General features: G+C 41.5%; 1 protein-coding gene and 1 pseudogene across 2 annotated transcripts; one reads left to right on the top strand and one right to left on the bottom strand.

Moving 5' to 3' along the window:
* Positions 1-7460: 7460 nt before the first annotated feature.
* The window catches only part of LOC141252801 (cytochrome P450 1A1-like), a 56581-nt pseudogene continuing 44620 nt past the window's right edge, over positions 7461-19421 (bottom strand).
* Positions 10667-19008, top strand: LOC141252812 (uncharacterized). Of its 2 annotated transcripts, XM_073670579.1 has the most exons (3): positions 10667-11110; positions 14497-16679; positions 17179-19008. In XM_073670579.1, exon 2 carries the CDS (start codon positions 15427-15429, stop codon positions 16453-16455), a length of 1029 nt encoding a protein of 342 aa, XP_073526680.1. In that variant the 5' UTR covers positions 10667-11110; positions 14497-15426; the 3' UTR covers positions 16456-16679; positions 17179-19008. The 2 variants fall into 2 exon arrangements, with proteins under 2 accessions (XP_073526680.1, XP_073526675.1); XM_073670574.1 differs by lacking the exon at positions 10667-11110 and having other exon boundaries at positions 11117-16679.

Below are 19421 nucleotides of genomic sequence, written 5' to 3'. Positions count from 1 at the left end.
AGAAAAAATAATTATTTTTGCATCGCTGTATTCTGAGAGCTATACCTTTTTTTCTACTAATGGAGGTGTATGTTATCTTGATTTTTGCGGGACAAGATGACGTTTTGAGAGATACTATTTTTATTTACACATTTCTAAAAAAATAAAAAACACATTTATATTCACCTTGACGCCTAATCCATTGAAGCCAATTTCCCCTCTAAAAAAACAAAAATAAAACCAGAGGAGAATAAGCGGCGGCGAGCGGGCCCCTAAACTGGGATGACCTCAGTGAGATCGCCGCTTGGGGATGTGTGCTATAGATTTGGTGGGTCAAATGTCAACAATCATCTATCAGAAACAGTAGCAATTCTGTCGATTTTACAAAGTTTATGTGTCTAATAGTTTTAAATTGGGTGGAATACCTCCTTCCAGTCTAAACAGAGAACAGGTAATGACCAAAATACAGTATATATGATTCAGTGCCTTTTTTCCAAAATTTTCACCAACATTCTTAACGAAATAGTAGTATATGATATATACAGTAACTTAGCAGGGGCTCATGCCTTGTAAGGAAACTTACTGATTTCATACATATTTTTTCAAAACTTGACAGAGACAAGTTGATGTTCAGATGCCACATGATATAAATAGAGAAATGCTTGAATTTTCTTCTAAACAAAAATGCCTTTGTTTACTTGTACTTGACATTTTCCTATCCATGATTGCTGTTTTTTCTCATTCCTTGTAATGATGCACGTTTGACAGAAATTAAGAATAAAGCAGGAACAATTTTTATGTCTATCTTGAGATAAAAAAGAATGACATAGGAAGCTTTGTGAACTGTTGTGCTTTTTTGATGTGATCTATAAGAAAAGCATGTTAAGAGTTTCACAGAGAATGACTCCAAGAGGAAATACCTAGAATGATTAGTGCTCTCAAGAAGGATAATGTATCTGCATCATTCTTCCAGGATGCAATCCACAGAGTACAACAAACAACATATAAATAGTAACATATGTCAAATCTATTGGAAAATGTATTTGGAATGCTTATGACTCACCCCCTGGGCCGTGGGGTACTCGGCAGCCGGGCCTCTGGTTGCTGGGGGATATCAAGGTGGCTGGCCCGATCCATGACCCAGGGCGGCCAGTGAAAAAGGGGAATAGATATGGGGGGTTTGGACAGTTTGTGACGCCACCTGTGTTACGGCAGCAGGGATGGTGTGGCTCTCCACAGGTACAGCTAGCTCCAGGGCAGCGTGGGGTGTAATGCATGGTGGTGCAGGGGAGAGATGGCAGGACGGTCCCAGAGGAAAGACGGACACTCACACGGGGGTAAGCTTCAATACCTTTACTGGTGATGCTGCAGGCACGGTCCAGGGTACTCCAGGTGAAGGGCACACTTTTGGACTCTCCCCAGTGAGCGGGTATAGGGCCTCCTGATCCGTTGCTTTCTTCTCTAAGCTTCTGACCTGCCTGGAGCTAGGCCTAGCTTCGTTACTGTCTCTCTTAGCACCTGCTGACCTGGTGGTAGGGCCTTCTCTTTGGCGATCACTCTTCCTGGACGCTGGGACCTCCATGACTCCTAGCCCTGGTACTGTAGCCAGCGTTTGGTGAACCTGGGACCTGTAGTCCTCCAGGGGTTCTGGTGGTTCCTACGGAGTATAAATGTCCCTGTAGGCGTGGACCCGGTGTCCGGTATATATATCGGGGTGAGCTTGGTATGCTCCTCTGCCCCCTCACTACTTCTTCCTTCTCCTCTCGCCTTCGGCCCACTCAAGGCCCTCACTAGGCCTTCACACGTGCTGTAGGCCTTGGCTCGCCTAAGCACAGCAGCCAGCTTGCTGCCTCTTCACTGCTCTCTGAGCGCCAGCACTCTCTGCTCAACTCTGAGCTGTGTTCCTCTCTGTCTCTGAACATTGACTGAACTCTAACTGAGCTGCCTGGCTCCACCCTCCCTATATATATATATACTATCAGGGCTCCCTCTGGTGGTCTGAGGTGGTAGGGTGGATGTGTGTGAATGTAGTGAGGGCCTCTTGTGGAGAAGTCCATCCATGCACCCTTCTGGGTTCTGTGGCACCAATGCACAGCAGGGCGCCACACTTACGTATGTGGAATAATGATTGCAAGAATGCAAAATGTCTTTAAAAAAAATTAAGTAAACTACACAAAATTGTGAGTTAAAACACTTCACAAGTATAGTTTATATTTGGAATTTAGCTTATTACCAAAGAAATTTGAAGAGAAAATAAAATCCCATTTTTACTTGACACTGAGATATTCACCCCTTGTCCCCTATTTCTGCGACCATCACCACAAGTATTGCTGGACTTCAGAGAATGATCCCCAGATTCAAATATTTTACTTAAAAGCAAATCCATCATGTACAATATGGTGTCTGATCTGCAGTCAGCAGGTTATAGAGCAGGAGAAGCTGGACAGGTTCTGATTCACCTTTTTATCTCTTCTATTTCTGAACTCACCAGCAAGTTTTGCAGTAATAAAGCTTCAGCGATATTATATTTTATTTCCTTAACACTCTTTTATATAATGTTCACTTTGGGTATTGTTCACATTGTGTTCTCTACTATTTATCAGTACCATCTATATCCTTGTATTTCAGTTGGAAATCATAACAGTGCTTATGTCTAGAAATGGTAGAAAAACTATAGGGGAACAAAAGTGCACAAGACCATCGGGTAATACCCTTTTGGATGCAAAGGAAAGTAAAAGGAAGTTTCCCACCTGAGCAGGTTGTATGCAGTCACAACTCCTATGAACACCTGAAAATATCAACTGCCGCTGCCTCATGTCTGAGGGATGATCTCCTCCAGAATAGTTGACCAATTAGGACGATAACAAGATATCAGGCTGTGATGCTGTAATGAAGAATCCTAGGACCAAGATGAGTTGAACGTTTTTTATTTCCACAGCGAGTTTCAACGCTGGACTAGCACCTTTTTCAAGTGAAAAAAGCAATTGCACCCCCAAACATACTTCAAGAAGCACCCAGAAATGGATGGAAACAAAACACTGGAGAGTTCTGAAGTGCCTAGCAATGAGTCTGGATATAAATTCCATTGAACAGCTGTGGAGAGATCTTAAAATTGCTGTTGAGAGATGTCACCCTTCAAATATGAGAGACCTGGAACAGTTTGCAAAAGATTAGAGGTCCAACATTCCAGTTGAGAGGTGTAAGAAGCTTGTTGATGGTTATAGGAAGCGATTGATTCCAGTTATTTATTCCAAAGGGCGTGCATTCAAATATTAAGTTGAGAATGCCAACAATTTTGTCCGGCCACTTTTGGGGGTTTTCTATGAAATTATGTCCAATTTGCCTTTTTTGTCTGTTTTTTCTTTGTGTTGCTCTAATGCACACAAAGAAAATATGCAGCGGAAAAATAATTATTTGATACACTGCCGATTTTGCAAGTTTTCCCACTTACAGAGAATGGAAAGGTCTGTAATTTTTACCGTAGATACACTTCAACTGTGAGAGACAGAATCTAAAAAAAATCCAGAAAATCACATTGTATAATTTTTACATAATTAATTAGCATGTTATTGCATGAAATAAGTATTTGATACAATAGAAAAAGTGAACTTAATATTTGGTACAGAAACCTTTGTTTGCAGTTACAGAAGTCAGACGTTTCCTGTAGTTCTTGACCAAGTTTGCACACACAGCAACAGGAATTTTGGCCCACTCCTCCATACAGATCTTCTCCAGATCTTTTAGGTTTTGGGGCTGTCACTGGGTAACATTGAGTTTCAGCTCCTCCAAAGGTTATCTATTGGGTTCAGGTCTGGAGACTGGCTAGGCCACTCCAGAACCTTGAAATGCTTTTTATGGAGCCACTCCTTAGTTGTGTGTTTCAGGTCATTGTTATGACCAATCTTCAATACTCTTAATGAGGGAAGGAGGTCGTTGGCTAAAATTTCACAATACATGACCCCATCCACCCTTCCTTCAATACGGTTCAGTTGTCCTGCTGAAAAAGCACCCCCAAAGTATGATGCATCCCCCACCATACTTCAGGGTTGGGATCGTGTTCTTGGGATTGTACTCATCCTTCTTCCTCTAAAAGTGGCGAGTGGAGTTGATACCAAAAAGTTCTATTTTGATCTGATCTGACCACATGTCTCCCATCTCCCATGCCTCCTCTGGATCATTGAGTTGATCATTGGTGAACTTCAAACGGGCCTGGACATGTGCTGGCATGAGCAGGGGGACCTTGAGTGCACTGCAGGATTTTAATCATACATAATGTGTTACTAATGGTAATATTTGAGACTGTGGTCCCAGCTCTCTTCAGATCATTGACCAGGTCCTCCCATGTAGTTCTGGGCTGATTCCGGACCTTTCTCAGAATCATCTTTACCCTATGAGGCGAGATTCTGCATGGAGCCCCAGACCAAGGAAGATTGACAGTCATCTTGTGTTTCTTCTATTTTCTAATAATTGCGCTAACAGATGTTGCCTTTTCAACAAGCTGCTTGCCTATTGTCCTATAGCCCATTCCTGCCTTGTGTTGGTCTACAATTTTGTCCTTGGTATCATTAAACAGCTCTTTGGTCTTGGCCATGGTTGAGAGGTTGGAGTGTGATTGAGTGTGTGAACAGTTGTCTTTTATACAGGTAACGCGTTCAAACAGGTGCAATTAATACAGGTAATGAGTGCAGAGTATGAGGGCTGCTTAAAGAAAAAGTAACAGGTCTGTGAGACCCAGAATTCTTGCTGGTTGGTAGCTGATCAAATACTTATTTCATGCCATAAAATGCAATTTCATTATTTAAAAATCATACAATGCGATTTTATGTTTTGTTGTTTTTAGATTCTGTCTATCACAATTGAAGTGTGCTGTCATAGAAAATATGTGTCATAGAAAATCTCTGCAGCCATGGTCCTTCACCCTCTCCCCCCTCCACTCTGTCATTTGCAATCAGAGCTCACACTCTTAGATGTAGGATTGTACAGTAGACTAATACAAGTAGGAAATTGGATGTGAACTGTCTTAGTTAATATGCAAACCTCCTTTTGGGGACAAAGGACCCCGGCAATACTAATGAGGATGTATATTATGCATAGACTGTCACGGGTTTGTTAGAGGTGACAGACAGTCGCCCTGCAGTGGCTTGTAGGAGATCTCCACATTTGGCATTGCAGACAGCTTCCTAGATAGGAGGCTGTCTTTAGAACCCAGCGACTACCTCCCTCTGGCCTGGGTGTATATATACCTGGTCTCTCCAGGTGGACGTCGCCGGTTATATTCATTCCTTCCTGGATATTGGCTGTAGCAGCACCACGTCCTCTCTGGAGTCTTGAGGCCGTGTGCACTGTTGGAGTTCATCTAAAGCTAAGCCGTTATTCCCTCGTTTTGTCTTTCCCTATTGTCTTTAGTTGTTAGCGGAGATTGACTAGTGCTCATCTCCTTCCACTCCTAGTTGTAGCCTTTCGCCAGGGACAGCAGGGTGAGGCACGTGATCGGTGACAGCTGCAGAGGCTGTATAGGGACATTTAGGGGAGTCAGGGTGAGGCTAGTTCAGATTAGGAGATCACCACTCCCCCCTTTCCCTATTGTCTGGACTCCCTTCCCCTTTCCCCTCTGTGTTTTACTCACACCTGGTGTTACTCTCTGTGTTGCACTCTCACCTGGTGTGACATAGACAAAGAGCTATAGTATAGACAGATAATTGAGACAGGAGAAGTATTTTTAAAGGCTTGGGCAACAATAGGGACATGTGTTTACGCATAGAAAAAGAAGTGGAAGAACCCTTTTGTCCCCAAGAAATACATTGTCCCTTCAAAGGAAATGTTCTACATTTACACTGGATACTTTTTGTAACTGTAAGGGAAATATTGCATCTTTAGCAGACATATGTCTCTGAAAGAAAATATGGAATATTGAAGTTTGTTGAAATCCGATAGTGATGGGACATACACATTCAGCGTCAAGGCAAATAGGATAATAAGACACATCATTTTTCATAACTATAACCCCTGCCTATAAGCCATAAATCAATAGTGACCAGATAACGGACAACAGCCATGTCATGTTTGGTCTCTAGGTAACGATAAAATCGCGATAAAAAATGGCGGTGTTCTCAAACTTCTATGACCATCAGGAGTGAAGTTATTGTCTAAATTGGGGAATTATTAAAATCCTGAAGGGCTGAGGGCAGCCCACAACCTGGGCCACATGAGGTCATCATGGGGGGTGTGTGGGTGGAACTCAGGGGCTGAAAAATGATCAAGCCAAATTATGATCTTGATTCAATGTGGAGAGTAACACGTCATGTGAGCATGAATTCCATTCCCTGAACAGCCCCAAGAGAAGCGCTCTCCTTTGGCTAAGTTCACTCATTTCTGTGAGTGGCGTAGTAAGTTTGTTCCGTTATTCTCTTTTATTTTATGTAACTGTATATGCTGTATTATTTTGTCCCCTTTGTAAAATCTTTTGAATATTTTCCATTAACACTGCCTCCTTTTGATTTAAATATAAAAATGTAATAGTTCTGTTCCTTTTATTCTGTAAACCGCGCGCCTCAAAGCTATACTCTTTCTACCAGGCCTCCAGTGAGCCTGTAAAAATGACTAGTGTTGGCAGCGAGTAGTACTGGGGTTATTGTGGAATTTCCAATGACTGTATTGGGGGTATATACATATATTCCATGTAAGTTGCCCGATAAACGGCCTATTAGTGCAAACAGCATGCAACCTCCTCCGTTGATCGTCAGCCAATTGTGTAATTGTCCAGATGATAGGGGGCAGCAGAGAGTTTTTCGACCCAAATATAACAGCGGGTGGTTCTGCGTGACCTTCACGGCCTGTGATAATCCATGATATGTACCTACTATAAAAATTACAGACCTCTCCATTCTTTGTAGGTGGGAAAACTTGCAAAATCGGCAGTATATCAAATACTTATATTTAGAAATAGGCGAAACCAAACAGTAAAGTTCAGAGTCCATAGCAAACAACTAGTGTTCAGGCACGGATCCAAACACGGACTTCCTCAGGAAGTCCGTTTTACTGTTGGGGTTCGGGTGTTTCCCACACTGTCATCTGCGTGACAGTGCAGGAAACAGGGGCTCTGATAGATGGTAACATTGTGATCCCGCAACTGTGACTGGGACCTGCAGTAAAAAGCTTACTTTGGGTCACAGGCGTCAGCTGATGAGACTACCCCCATCAGCCTACGCCTGCTAACATGTGATGAAATTATCCAGAGTGTCCCACAAAGATTTGGGTCACTCTAGGTCAGTTCTAGAGAGCAGTCAGGTCAGCAATCACTGTTGTGACTGTTCTAGAGGACAGCAAGCTATACACTGACACAGGAGTGTAATCACTCCTGTGTCAGTGTATAGCGCTGAGCTGCAGTGAGAGACATCACTGGAGTTCAATCAGCTGATGAGCCCTGTGACCTTACTTACGGTACCACAGCTGCGTAAGAATTTTCTCTCTCTGAAACAATTTCAAGGGTGCCAACACTTTCGACCATGACTGTATAGAACAGAATCATACCATTCATGCATAGAGACAGAATCAGCTACAATTCTACCATCAATCTATGTAAATAGTAATTTTTAATCCTTATTTTCAGAGAATGGAACATATCTTCATGGTCTAGAGAATATATGTTTTATTTTCATTTAAGTCTAACATTCCTCGTCCTTACATACACATCATATTTTGAATGTGTTGTATGGGTTTATAATGCAGCACCAGAAAATTAAGACTCATACAGTACTTCGGAATGCCTTGAATTTGATACAAATATATACAAAGGTTTTTCTTCACAGATTGATATGAAACCTGTGAGAAAAATATGGAATGTTTCATTGAATGCTATATTAGACAGGTGCCACATATTATGATTGGGGTCATGGTCTCATATTCAACCATTGATGACATCTTTAACGAGTTTGTATGTTCTCCCCATGTGTGCGTCGATTTCCTCCAGGTGCTCCGAAAGTGTGGCAATAAAACAAAGACATACTGATAGTGAATTTAGTTTGTAAGCCCCAATGGAGCCAGTGATGATAATGTCTGTAAAGTGCTGTGGAATATGTTGGTGCTATACAAACAAGCATAATAAAGAAATAACTAAACATTCCACAACTTATGCATGCAAATTAAAACTGCAAACCTGTTCACATGCTTTAGGAAATTTTTGCACATGAGGAAAAAAAATCCACAAGAAGAAGTAGCAGTCTACATGGAAAAAATAGTTATACTTGGATAAACCCCATAAGCCCTATTATATAAGGTTAATACTTGTGCAAGCTGCAAAACTGCAAGTTACACATGTAGCAGAAGTCTAAGTGTCTGCTGTGGATCCTGTAGTAAACATGTTTTGCAATTTCCACATCCGATGTAAATGAAGATAGTCTTTCTCCCTACTGGAAAGAATTTGAATGCCGCCAGCAGGCATTGAAACTATACCCTAATTTCAATTCTGATATTATAAGGTTTTGGTTTCATAGTCAGTCCAAACACTGGAGTCAGATCCACATCAAGTTTGAAATCTTTCAGTAATTTAAGATGCTGCAATATGGTTGTGAGAAAAATAAACATTTCACTTCGAGCGACATCTTCTCCTACACATTTCCTGACTCCCATGCCAAAAATGAACACCTTGTCCATCAAACTTTTATCAATATGTCCACTCTGGTCAAGAAACCTTTCTGGGATAAACATGTTGGCATCTCTCCACACTGTCCTATAAATTAAGCAAAAGAACAAACATATATATTCATGTAAAACAATACACTGAAATTAGAGCAATCTTGAAATGTGAAGATCCTATGAGTGGAAGCTCACTGCATTCAAATGTACAGAACTCCAAACAATAAATCTACATGCAATAAGTCCATGAGCCCCCTTCTTTGTTGACTTCAGGAAGCCACAATGTCATCATGTGGCAGAAAAGCAGGTTATTGCGACTTTAGCATCAGAAAACTCATAAAGTAATATTATCAAATTGATAAATACTGAATTTTGGAGATAAAAAGTAAAGCTAGGTGCCCACGATGTAGATTTGAAGCAGAAATTTCCTAAGCATTTTTGTCTCTCCTTGCCAGTAAAAACGTATGCGGTTTTTACATGCGTTTTTGATGCATTTTTCACATGCGTTTTTTAAGCGTTTTGGAACATCAATGAATGTTTTTTGGAGCTAAATAAAGTTGGTGGGACATTACTTAAACTCTTGGATTACCATAAAAACTGGGGTGAGTATATTGGTTCATTTAAATGATTAAAGAATGGGTCTGTTGTATTTCAAATAAAGTGTTTACACTGTGTCTCTCTGTTTCTTTACTTTGTTTGGTCATGAAAAGGTCTGATTGACACCTTGACATCACCAAACAAAAGAGCTGGGTGTCAAGCTAATCCCATTCACCCAATCTTCATTAGCATTTATATTCGCGGAATTTATGCGACTGCTGTGAGCTATTTATTTTAGCCTGGGAATGTGCCAATAGGCAAACATTTTCCCTGGCCACAATTAACATCTCCTGCGGGTTTGTTAGCCCCTACGTCCCCCTCCCTGATCAGCACTCAGCAGCGCTTTGGACGCAACGTATTTATGCTGCGTCCAAACGCAGAGTTATACTGCCGCACTTTTGTTGTCAGTAAATGTGAATCCACCGCATATAATGACACTTCAATCAGTCAAAATCTGCAGCAGAGACTAGTGTGTCCGCTACAGAAGTTGACATGCTGCGCGTGAGTTTGGGTACGTGGCCATGGTCAGAAGCCGCTGCAGGTTTGACGCTGCATGTATATACAGCGTCAAACCCGCAGCGTCCAGATGTTACAGCATAGAGGATGGGATCGCTAGAAATCCCATGTCCGCTATGCCTGCATCAGAGGCTGCGAATCACCCACAGACACAGACATGCGGTGCGTCTTTCAGGACCGCAGCTTGTCAAATTCTCTTGTGGAGTCACTAGTCTACACAACAGAAATTTGACCACTAGAAAGTATTGAATGCAGTAAATCCGCATGGTTCAGTGAACACATGTGGATTTACCTGTGTTCAATATAATGCAATGTTTTGGACGCAGCAAACATTTGCGTCCAAAGCGTTGCTACGTCTGAATTATGGGCACAAAGCCTAAAATAAAAAAAATTGGCGTGGGCTCCCGCGTCATTTTTATAACCAGCAGAGGGAAAGCTGACCGCTGGGGGCTGATATTAATAGCCATGGAAGGGGCCATGAATACTAGCCCCCTCTGCGGCTATTAATATCACCCCTCAGTAGTCCCAGAAGTGGCGCATCCATAAGATGCACCAAATCTGGCACTAAACCTCGCTCTTCCACGCTGCCCTGTAGCGGTGGCAGGGGGTAATGGGGTTGGGGTTCACGTCAGCCTTGTATTGGCGGCTGACGTGAAGCCCAGGTTAGTAATATAGGGCGTCTATAAGATGCCCCCATTACTAACTGCATAGTAAAGCGGCCAGTGCATTTTCAATAAAAGACATGGCAGAATAAAGAATTTTAATGAAATAAAACAGACACGGTTCTACAATTTTTTTTATTACCCGCCTCCGCGAAGCCCTCGATCTCCTGAAAAAAACATAAAAAAAACAAACAACCATATCCCTCACCTGTCCGTTGTTAAAATAATGGGTCAGCTTCGAATCATTGCCTTTAAGAAGACTTGTTTTTCAGTTAGATAATCCTTATTTAGCAATACTTTTGTTTGTTCTGTTTTCTTGTAGTGTTCTCATGACCTTTATAAGAATTGGCTCATTGGTTTATAATTATCATACTTGTCCTATGTCTGTACACAAAATAAAGTCCCAATATATCACCACCAAGAAACTCCCTAAGTTCACCATGACCTGAACTGTATTCAGTACTATCAGTGAGAAAGGATGTTGGGAGTATCATACATCATGAATATCCTGCAGATGTATTGACAAGCACCTGTTATTTAATTATTCTGCGCCAAAGATAACATATTACTTACATCATCTCATACGCATGTATCAAAGCACAACCCACGTTGATTGGGGTATATAATTATATTACATCTTAAAATAAACAGAATCATTCTCTTGAGACAGTCTGTAGTGAGTGTCTTATTTGAAGCGTCATTCCTATAGGAAATCTATATAGGTAATCTCTTTTGTCTACCTGAGAAGAAGTGAGATCCCCTCCCGTCTTTAACAGCTGGAGGCCCTTCAGCGAGATCTATTTTTTTCCTTTTAATTTCATCTGAGACTGAACAACTGCTTTACCCCTATCCCGAACAGAAACAAACCCCGGCCGGGTAAGTGAGTGGCCTTAACACTCTGAGCAAATTTCTCTCCGGGAAAGGTGGGGTCGATCTAGGTCAGTCTCCGGGGATCTTGAACGGGAAACCCTCAGGTAGCAATTTTATTATTATTATTATTAATTTTTTTAATATATATTATTACTAACAATTTCACATAACTGGAAAATTACTAATTCAAATACTATATCATATATCTGTATTTTTGCATGCATTAACTATTTCATATAATATATACATAGTACTTCTACATCCCCAATCATTGCTGCTTCCAACTTAACTAACGTTCATACTAAGTGTAACTGTGTTAAGTTCATGCTTATTATAGCAAAAATGTACGAGATATAAGTGATTAGATGACGTGTGCTGAATGCGTGTGTAGTACTCTGCTTAGCAAATACAACAATGGAGCTGTCACGCATTTTAGGAAGCTGCGAGATTAGTGTGGAATCTGAAGGTTAGGGGGCTACGGGAGGAAGATAATACATTCCTTACGTTAGTATATGTGAATATTAACAGTCATTGTTTTGTTGAACCTTATACCATTTATGAATATTGTGATATTGATTCAGCTAGAGCAATAAATAGAATCCAGGATTCACAGGATATAAAGTTATTTTGCCCAGTTGCCCTAGAAAATTTTAATAGGAATTGGAGTACGAGAAGTGCTGTGGTGGAGAATGAGGAGGTGTTAATGACTGAAGTGGTGATTAAGAGAAATGAATAATTGATAGGCTGCAAAAGTATACATGACTTGTGAAAAGTGTTTGTGCTCGGTTACAGTAGTGAGAAAGCGAAAGCCTCATGGTAGGGATACTGCTTCGTTTCTGGAAAGGATACATTTGTACCCTGTAAGTGCACACCAGTATAGGAGAAGTAACGGTACATACCGAGTTTTCCCTGCCATATTGTTCCACATCCACACACTATAGGTAAAGAGTGGCAGTATATTATAGAAAACAGATGGTATATGCCTGTGTGACAGGATATTATTACTCATAATAATTATCTTGCCAATATTGGCACGGACTCAGGAATAGACGTAGGATATTCTTCAAGTGAGGACTCTGACCCAGATGTATGAAGAATATATAGCGATTGCTTTTGGAACGGTTTTTGTTTATAATAGTCTACATTTATTTGTTTAGACAAACTTGTCTCAGCATCAGAGCAGAGCAAAGAGTTGCAGTTCAGCTTAAGTCCCTCGAATCAGGGGTAACTGGCTAACGTACTTGACCAGTTGACCCAGCTGATTGAATCAGGGGTAACAAGCTAACGTATCTGACTGGTTGACCCAGCTGATTATATAGCAGGATACTGAAGATAGGGATCGCAACCCTTGACAAATCCTGTTATGGGTGCTCGAATCTCCAGATCAAGGAACAAGGATCCGAGGTGCACCATGTGTGATCTGGTGAGAATGGAGCATGGCAGGGCAGCTGTAAAAGATGCAACAAAGATATTGAAAAAGAGCTGGTATGCCAGCCAAGGGATGCCTAGATGCTGAGAGATGGAAACGGTTTAGTCAGGAACATTCACAATGGATTGATAAGCATGATTACGGAGCACAGGTTGCAGCCTGGTTGAGAACTAGTGAGAGACATCATCCCCTTTTAATTCCCGATGATGATGAAACTGATCAGGTAGTGATCAGAAGCAGATCTCATGTCATACAACCCCCGACACCTAGTCGGGAACAAGGTCCAATCCAGGCTGCGCCCTCCGCTCAGTCAGAGAATAGATTAGAGCCAAGTGATAGGTCAGAGTCAAGTGTAAGTGTTGAGAAAGAAAAATCACTGTCCGAGGTTTCTACCTCCCCAACAACCATACATAGTGCCAGCACTATCAATTTTCTCCCCCGCATAGTACTGCATCTACTACAGATAGTGACAGATCCCTTCACCTGCATATGACACCATCCCCACCATGACTCCACGAGAAAAAATAATTTTAAAACTAAAAGTAGGCAAGGACGGGACTTGGGGGGGTTGAGGATAAAGAGAGAGAAAGGGAAAATCTAGCTATCAGCTCAGTTGCCAGTGAGGAGGACGGTGGAGAGGAGAACGCAGGCACACACATGCAGCCCACAGACCCTCCCCGCACTCAGCAGCTAAGAGGAACAATAGCACTACGCTCTAAAACATGGATCTGCCCAGGATGTCAGGATAGTAATACAATATTTCAGTGTGAAAACTGTAATCTCGACAAAAGAAAACCAGAGACGGCTGCATTCCCAGTCATTACACAAACAACCAGGGGTACACAGGGGGATGAAGGACAACAGGTAAAACGGATACCACCACTTGGTATAAACCATGGTCTAGGTCAGAACAATTGTCCATGGCAAATAGTTTTCCAGACATGTATAAGAATCCGATAGGATATTATAAGACGGTGAAAGGGGTAGCTGAGAACTATGATGCCACTTGGAGTGATCTGGTACCGCTCTGTAGTCTCAATGGTGGAGTACCACTTGTGGAAAAGGTTAAACAGGTCCACGTAGGAGACGGAATAGAAGCGCTACCGGGTGACACTAAGACCCTAGAATCGAGGAAACAGTTTATCCTCCGGTTAAATGCAGTCACTAAAATAATGGCAGAAAGCCTTATCTCAGGGATGCCAGAGATATTCCAAGAACCTGAGGAAACGGTTGATAAATTCCATGCTAGGTGCGTAGCTGTGTTTAAAGATCATGATTATAATTTGAATAATCCAAGGGAATTGGGGTTTCTGAGAAATATGTTTATCACTGGTCTCAGAGAAGACCTCAGGGCAGAGGTGTTTAAGCTGCACCCAGAATGCTTATATGCCCCTTGGAGCAGTAAATATCCACATTCAGAGGATTAGAACAGGCCATAAATAAGAGAAAAAGAAAGATAAGGTCACCCCAATTATGGTAAATATACACCCAGATGCCTTTCAGGACACTATTAAGGACACAGTAAAGTCAGTTACCCGAATTACTTTAGGCGGAGAAGTAGACGGGAAAAAAAAAAATAATAAATGGACCCAGAGGATTGTAAACAAAGGGTTTCTGTTTTGGGTACGGTGAGAAGGGTCACATCTAAAAGGAAACTGAACCTGTAAATGTTAAAGATAGCACATGCTATTGACTTATGTACCCATCTTCTTGTCTCAGATAAATATCCTAGAAATTTAATAGGTGCAGACATTCTTAATGTAGTGAATGCAATGATTAAATTTGGAAAGAAAGGTGTTACCATTGCAGGTCCATTATCTGAAACAACAATATCAACAATGATGTCAATAATTCAACTTGAAAAGGAGGTGGATACAGGTCTCGATGACAACATACAGGAGATGCCTGGTAACGTACCAACCGTACTATGGGTACAAGATAAAACGGATGTTGGACTGTTAAAAATAACCCCAGTGACAATTAGGTTGAAGCCTCGTGTTGCACCGGTACGTATGAGACAATATCCCCTGAGCAAGGAGCAAACAGAAGCAATTGCACTACAGGTGAATAAATACCTAGAAAAAGGTATAATCAAGGAATGTATGGTCCATGATTTGAGAGAGATTAATAAATTAATGGTTGTAGACACGCCCATAGTACCAAATCCACATACCCTATTAAATCAAATTCCATCTAATGCAAAATTTTTCAGTGATTGACCTCAGTAATGCTTTCTTCTCAGTGCCAATAGATGATGAGAGCCAGCTGCTGTTTGCCTTCATCCATGGAGGAAAGCAGTATTGCTGGACCCGGTTGCCTCAGGGGGGGGAGCAACTTCTCCCTCCATGTTCTCAGAGGCAATGGCAGGAGTACTTCTCTCTTGGCATCCTGAGAATCAAGACATTCAGCTACTTCAGTATGTGGATGATCTACTGTTGTGTACCCCAAGTAAGGATGTATGTTTAAAAAAGACATTATCTTTACTAATCTTCTTGTACCACGAAGGTTACAAGGTATCCAAGGAAAAACTGTAAATTGCAAAGGAAAGAGTAGTGTTCTTAGGACATTGTATCTCCTTCCCACTCAAACATATCACTCCAGAAAGGAATAAAAAACAAACAAAAAAAAAAAAAAAAAACAACAATCAGTCAGGCTGTAGAACCAACAACTTCCAGCGCATTAAGAACGTTCCTGGGGCTGGTCAGCTACTGTAGAGAGTGGATTCCTTCTGCATCTGCCATGATGCAGCCCCTATTTCACATGCTCTCTGCATGCAATAAGGGTCAGCTTTATTTGCTGACCCTAAAAGAAAAACAGGGGTTTCAAATGCTCATGGACGCCATTCTCTCAGCACCAGCACTAAAAATCCCCAACTACGGCCTACCATTTTTCCTTTTCTGTCATAAATCAGGGGGGCATGCTAAAAGTGTGCTCACCCAAAAATATGGAGGTAGACATCGTCCTCTAGGATACTACTCTGCTCAGCTCAATGTTGTTGCAAAGGGAGCAACCTCATGCATCAGAGCGGTAGCCGCCTGTGCAATGTTGAAAGAAAAGGTGGCTAATATAGTGCTAGACAATGCACTAGAAATTCAAGATCCCCATTCAGTACAGGAACTTCTGCTCCAGGCCAGGACAAAACACCTGTCCATGAGCAGATTGACCAAGTACGAGGTGGCAATATTGACTCTCCCAAATGTCACTATCAGAAGGTGTACAACTCTTAACCCTGCCACACTAATACCTGAACCAATTGATGATGAAACATTACACCTTGAGCATAACTGCTTTGAGTTAATGGACGCAGAAACTAAACCACTAGCCAATGTACAAGAAACACCAATTTCCGAGGTGGATCTAGAGCTATATGTAGATGGCTCCCGATACTACCTAGATGGGAAGCCCCATACAGGCTATGCCATAGTCAGTCAAAATGAAGTATTAAAGGATGAGGCACTGTCCCCTAGAATGTCTGCCCAGGAAGCTGAGTTAAAAGCACTCGCTGAAGCATGTATAATTGCAGAAAACAGAATTGAGAATGTTTTTACAGACAGTCGCTACGCATTTGGCATTTGCCATGATTATGGTCCCATATGGAAAAGCAGAAAGTTTATTGGTTCTTCTGGTAAACCCATAAAGAATGCAGAAGCAGTAGCACAACTCCACAGAGCGTTGGAGTTCACACCAAAGAGTGCACAAAAGAGGCTGAGGGAAACAGGAGGGCGGATGCAGCTGCAAAAGCTGCAGCCCTGTTGCCCCTCCCAGTAGAAACATTCACTGTGCAAGTGTCTGGGAGTGTGGACCTGGATCTCTTGCAGAGCCTACAGGATCAGGCCTCTGCACCAGAAAAGGAAGAATAGACTAAACGCTCAGCTAAACAGGGAAAGGATGGACTGTGGAGAGCAGATGGCAAATACTGTCTGCCAAGATCCCTGTACTCTATGATGTGCACTCTTTCTCATGGACCAACCCATCAGTCCAAGGATGCAATGGTAAGTCAGGTAAAGATCTATTGGGTAGCACCAGAATTCCACTATGCTGCTGTTAAATTCATACAGGGATGCATAATCTGTGCATGTCACAATGTGGGAAAAACGGTGAAAGTGCCACCAAAGTGCACTGTGAGACCATTATACCCATTTCAGCGACTTCAGATAGATTTCATTCAGCTCCCGAAGGTAGGCATTTATGAGTATGTGCTTGTCTGTATCGACTTATTCTCATCATGGCCAGAGGCCTGTGATATAGAACAAGCACAGCGGATCAAGGAAGGTGTGCGGAAGGCAAATGCCTTAGAAAATTTACCACTACCCGAGTGGCTCGCTTGCATGAATCCTTTAAACTTATTTAGGGAAGTTTGAGGGTGAATAAGTGGTGTCATACATTTCTTGATCCAGGCTGTGTTTATAATAGTGGTGGTTGCAATAATCATGAAACTTTTTGTGATGATGATAAAGAAAATTCTTGCTTCTAATTGTAAATGTTTTCCAGGTAAATCCCAACATAAAATTGATACAGACACTGAAGTGAAACAAACCCAAGTCCTTACTACAATAATAACCACAGTACAGCGAGAATGCATCTTCTGCAACAAGATTACTGCAGCAGACTTATCGGATTGTATGTTCTGCGCAAAACCATTGGTCTGAAAAGCAAATCCTACCAGCAGAGGATGGAACCTGATAGATGCTGAACTCTCAGCTACTATTTGCTCAAAGATACCGAACATATAACTTGTAGTTGTATATACACAGCAGTCTATTATATTAAAGTAGACATATACCTGACAATCCCTCTATACATATAGCAACTATACTCAGAAAATGGTAGGGAAAGTAAGGGACAGTGGGTCTGATAACAAATTAATTTGAACGGATGCGCAGCAGGACTGGCATCCCACTACATACGGAGGGTAAGCCCCGTGATGTCGTGAAGTAGGGTTAATTTGCAGGCCTAGAATTTAGGTAGGGACATGAGGGACAGACAGTATGACAAGATGATAAAAAGAGGGGAATTGTTAAAATAATGGGTCAGCTTCGAATCATTGCCTTTAAGAAGACTTGTTTTTCAGTTAGATAATCCTTATTTAGCAATACTTTTGTTTGTTCTGTTTTCTTGTAGTGTTCTCATGACCTTTATAAGAATTGGCTCATTGGTTTATAATTATCATACTTGTCCTATGTCTGTACACAAAATAAAGTCCCAATATATCACCACCAAGAAACTCCCTAAGTTCACCATGACCTGAACTGTATTCAGTACTATCAGTGAGAAAGGATGTTGGGAGTATCATACATCATGAATATCCTGCAGATGTATTGACAAGCACCTGTTATTTAATTATTCTGCGCCAAAGATAACATATTACTTACATCATCTCATACGCATGTATCAAAGCACAACCCACGTTGATTGGGGTATATAATTATATTACATCTTAAAATAAACAGAATCATTCTCTTGAGACAGTCTGTAGTGAGTGTCTTATTTGAAGCGTCATTCCTATAGGAAATCTATATAGGTAATCTCTTTTGTCTACCTGAGAAGAAGTGAGATCCCCTCCCGTCTTTAACACCGTCGTCAACGACACAATCCATGATCATGACTGTCCCACGGCGATCCGGATAATTTCTACAGCTGTGACATCAGCAATCACTTATGTCACAGCTGCAGAATAAAGCACTGTATACTGACAGGGGTGTAAAATCACCCCCTGTCGGTGTACATGTGGCAGGAGGTCACTGGGGTTCATCAGCTGAAGATCAGCTGATGAGCCCCGGTGAACTAGAGATTGTGGGAACCTTCTTGTTAAGGTTCCCACGGTAAGCATCAGCTGATCAGTCATGAGACCGATCAGCTGATTACCGGCTTTAGCAATCAGCTGATGGTCACGTGCTGTTATCAGCCAGAGCAGCGGTCGGATGAGAGGAGTAGCAGTCTCCTCTCCCGACCCGGGTACCAGCCGCAGCGCGATTCCGGCGTGATTTTGCGCCTATTGACTTTCATTGAAGGGGTCTGAATATTTTATGTATCCACTGTATTTGATTGTTGCTAGTATCTTATTTAGAACAAGAAGATACTGTATATTTGATTTCTATCTTATTGCTGACACTGTATCTGTGAGCTCATGCATATTTTTGGGATATTGATTTAATTCAATTTTTGTATTAAAATAATGATTTAGCTTCTTCTGTGGCAGATGCTATATATGCTTTTAGCATCCAGTGTGGTATCCATTTTATGTTTAATATCTCATTTTTTCTTCTTTTTAAATGTATGTTGCGTACTATGTGTTATTTAATAAAACGTATATCTTGGTAATTTTGGCTGTGATACTCCATATTTTTAATGTAGGATCCAATATTTGTTTGGAGTGCCTTAATATACAATCCACCTATAGGTTTCCAATGTATCACTTAGTTTACTGGATGCAGCAGTTGTGATGCAATCAGAGTTTTTAGATTTAGCATGTAGCAGAGCTGAGAAAGCCCACACCACAGCTCTCTATATACATTGTCTATTGACAGTGTGCTGCTTATCACAGGATGAGTCAGAGTTTGAGGAATGCTCTCCAGCCAGCTAGTCACAGCAATGATAATGTCCTGGTAATAAAACCTTTGCTGTAAGTAAATAACAGCACACAGTTTGATCAGTGACACATTGCTGAATTCTGTGTGTAAACCCCTACCTTATGCTGTCCTCATATTACAAACCAAAGACTTGCTGACAGATCC

The sequence above is a fragment of the Phyllobates terribilis genome, unplaced genomic scaffold (assembly GCF_046119375.1).
Source record: "Phyllobates terribilis strain yellow unplaced genomic scaffold, ASM4611937v1 Scaffold_1__5_contigs__length_1240528914, whole genome shotgun sequence".
Classification (NCBI taxonomy): domain Eukaryota; kingdom Metazoa; phylum Chordata; class Amphibia; order Anura; family Dendrobatidae; genus Phyllobates; species Phyllobates terribilis.
This window is presented reverse-complemented; position numbering and strand designations above follow the sequence as displayed.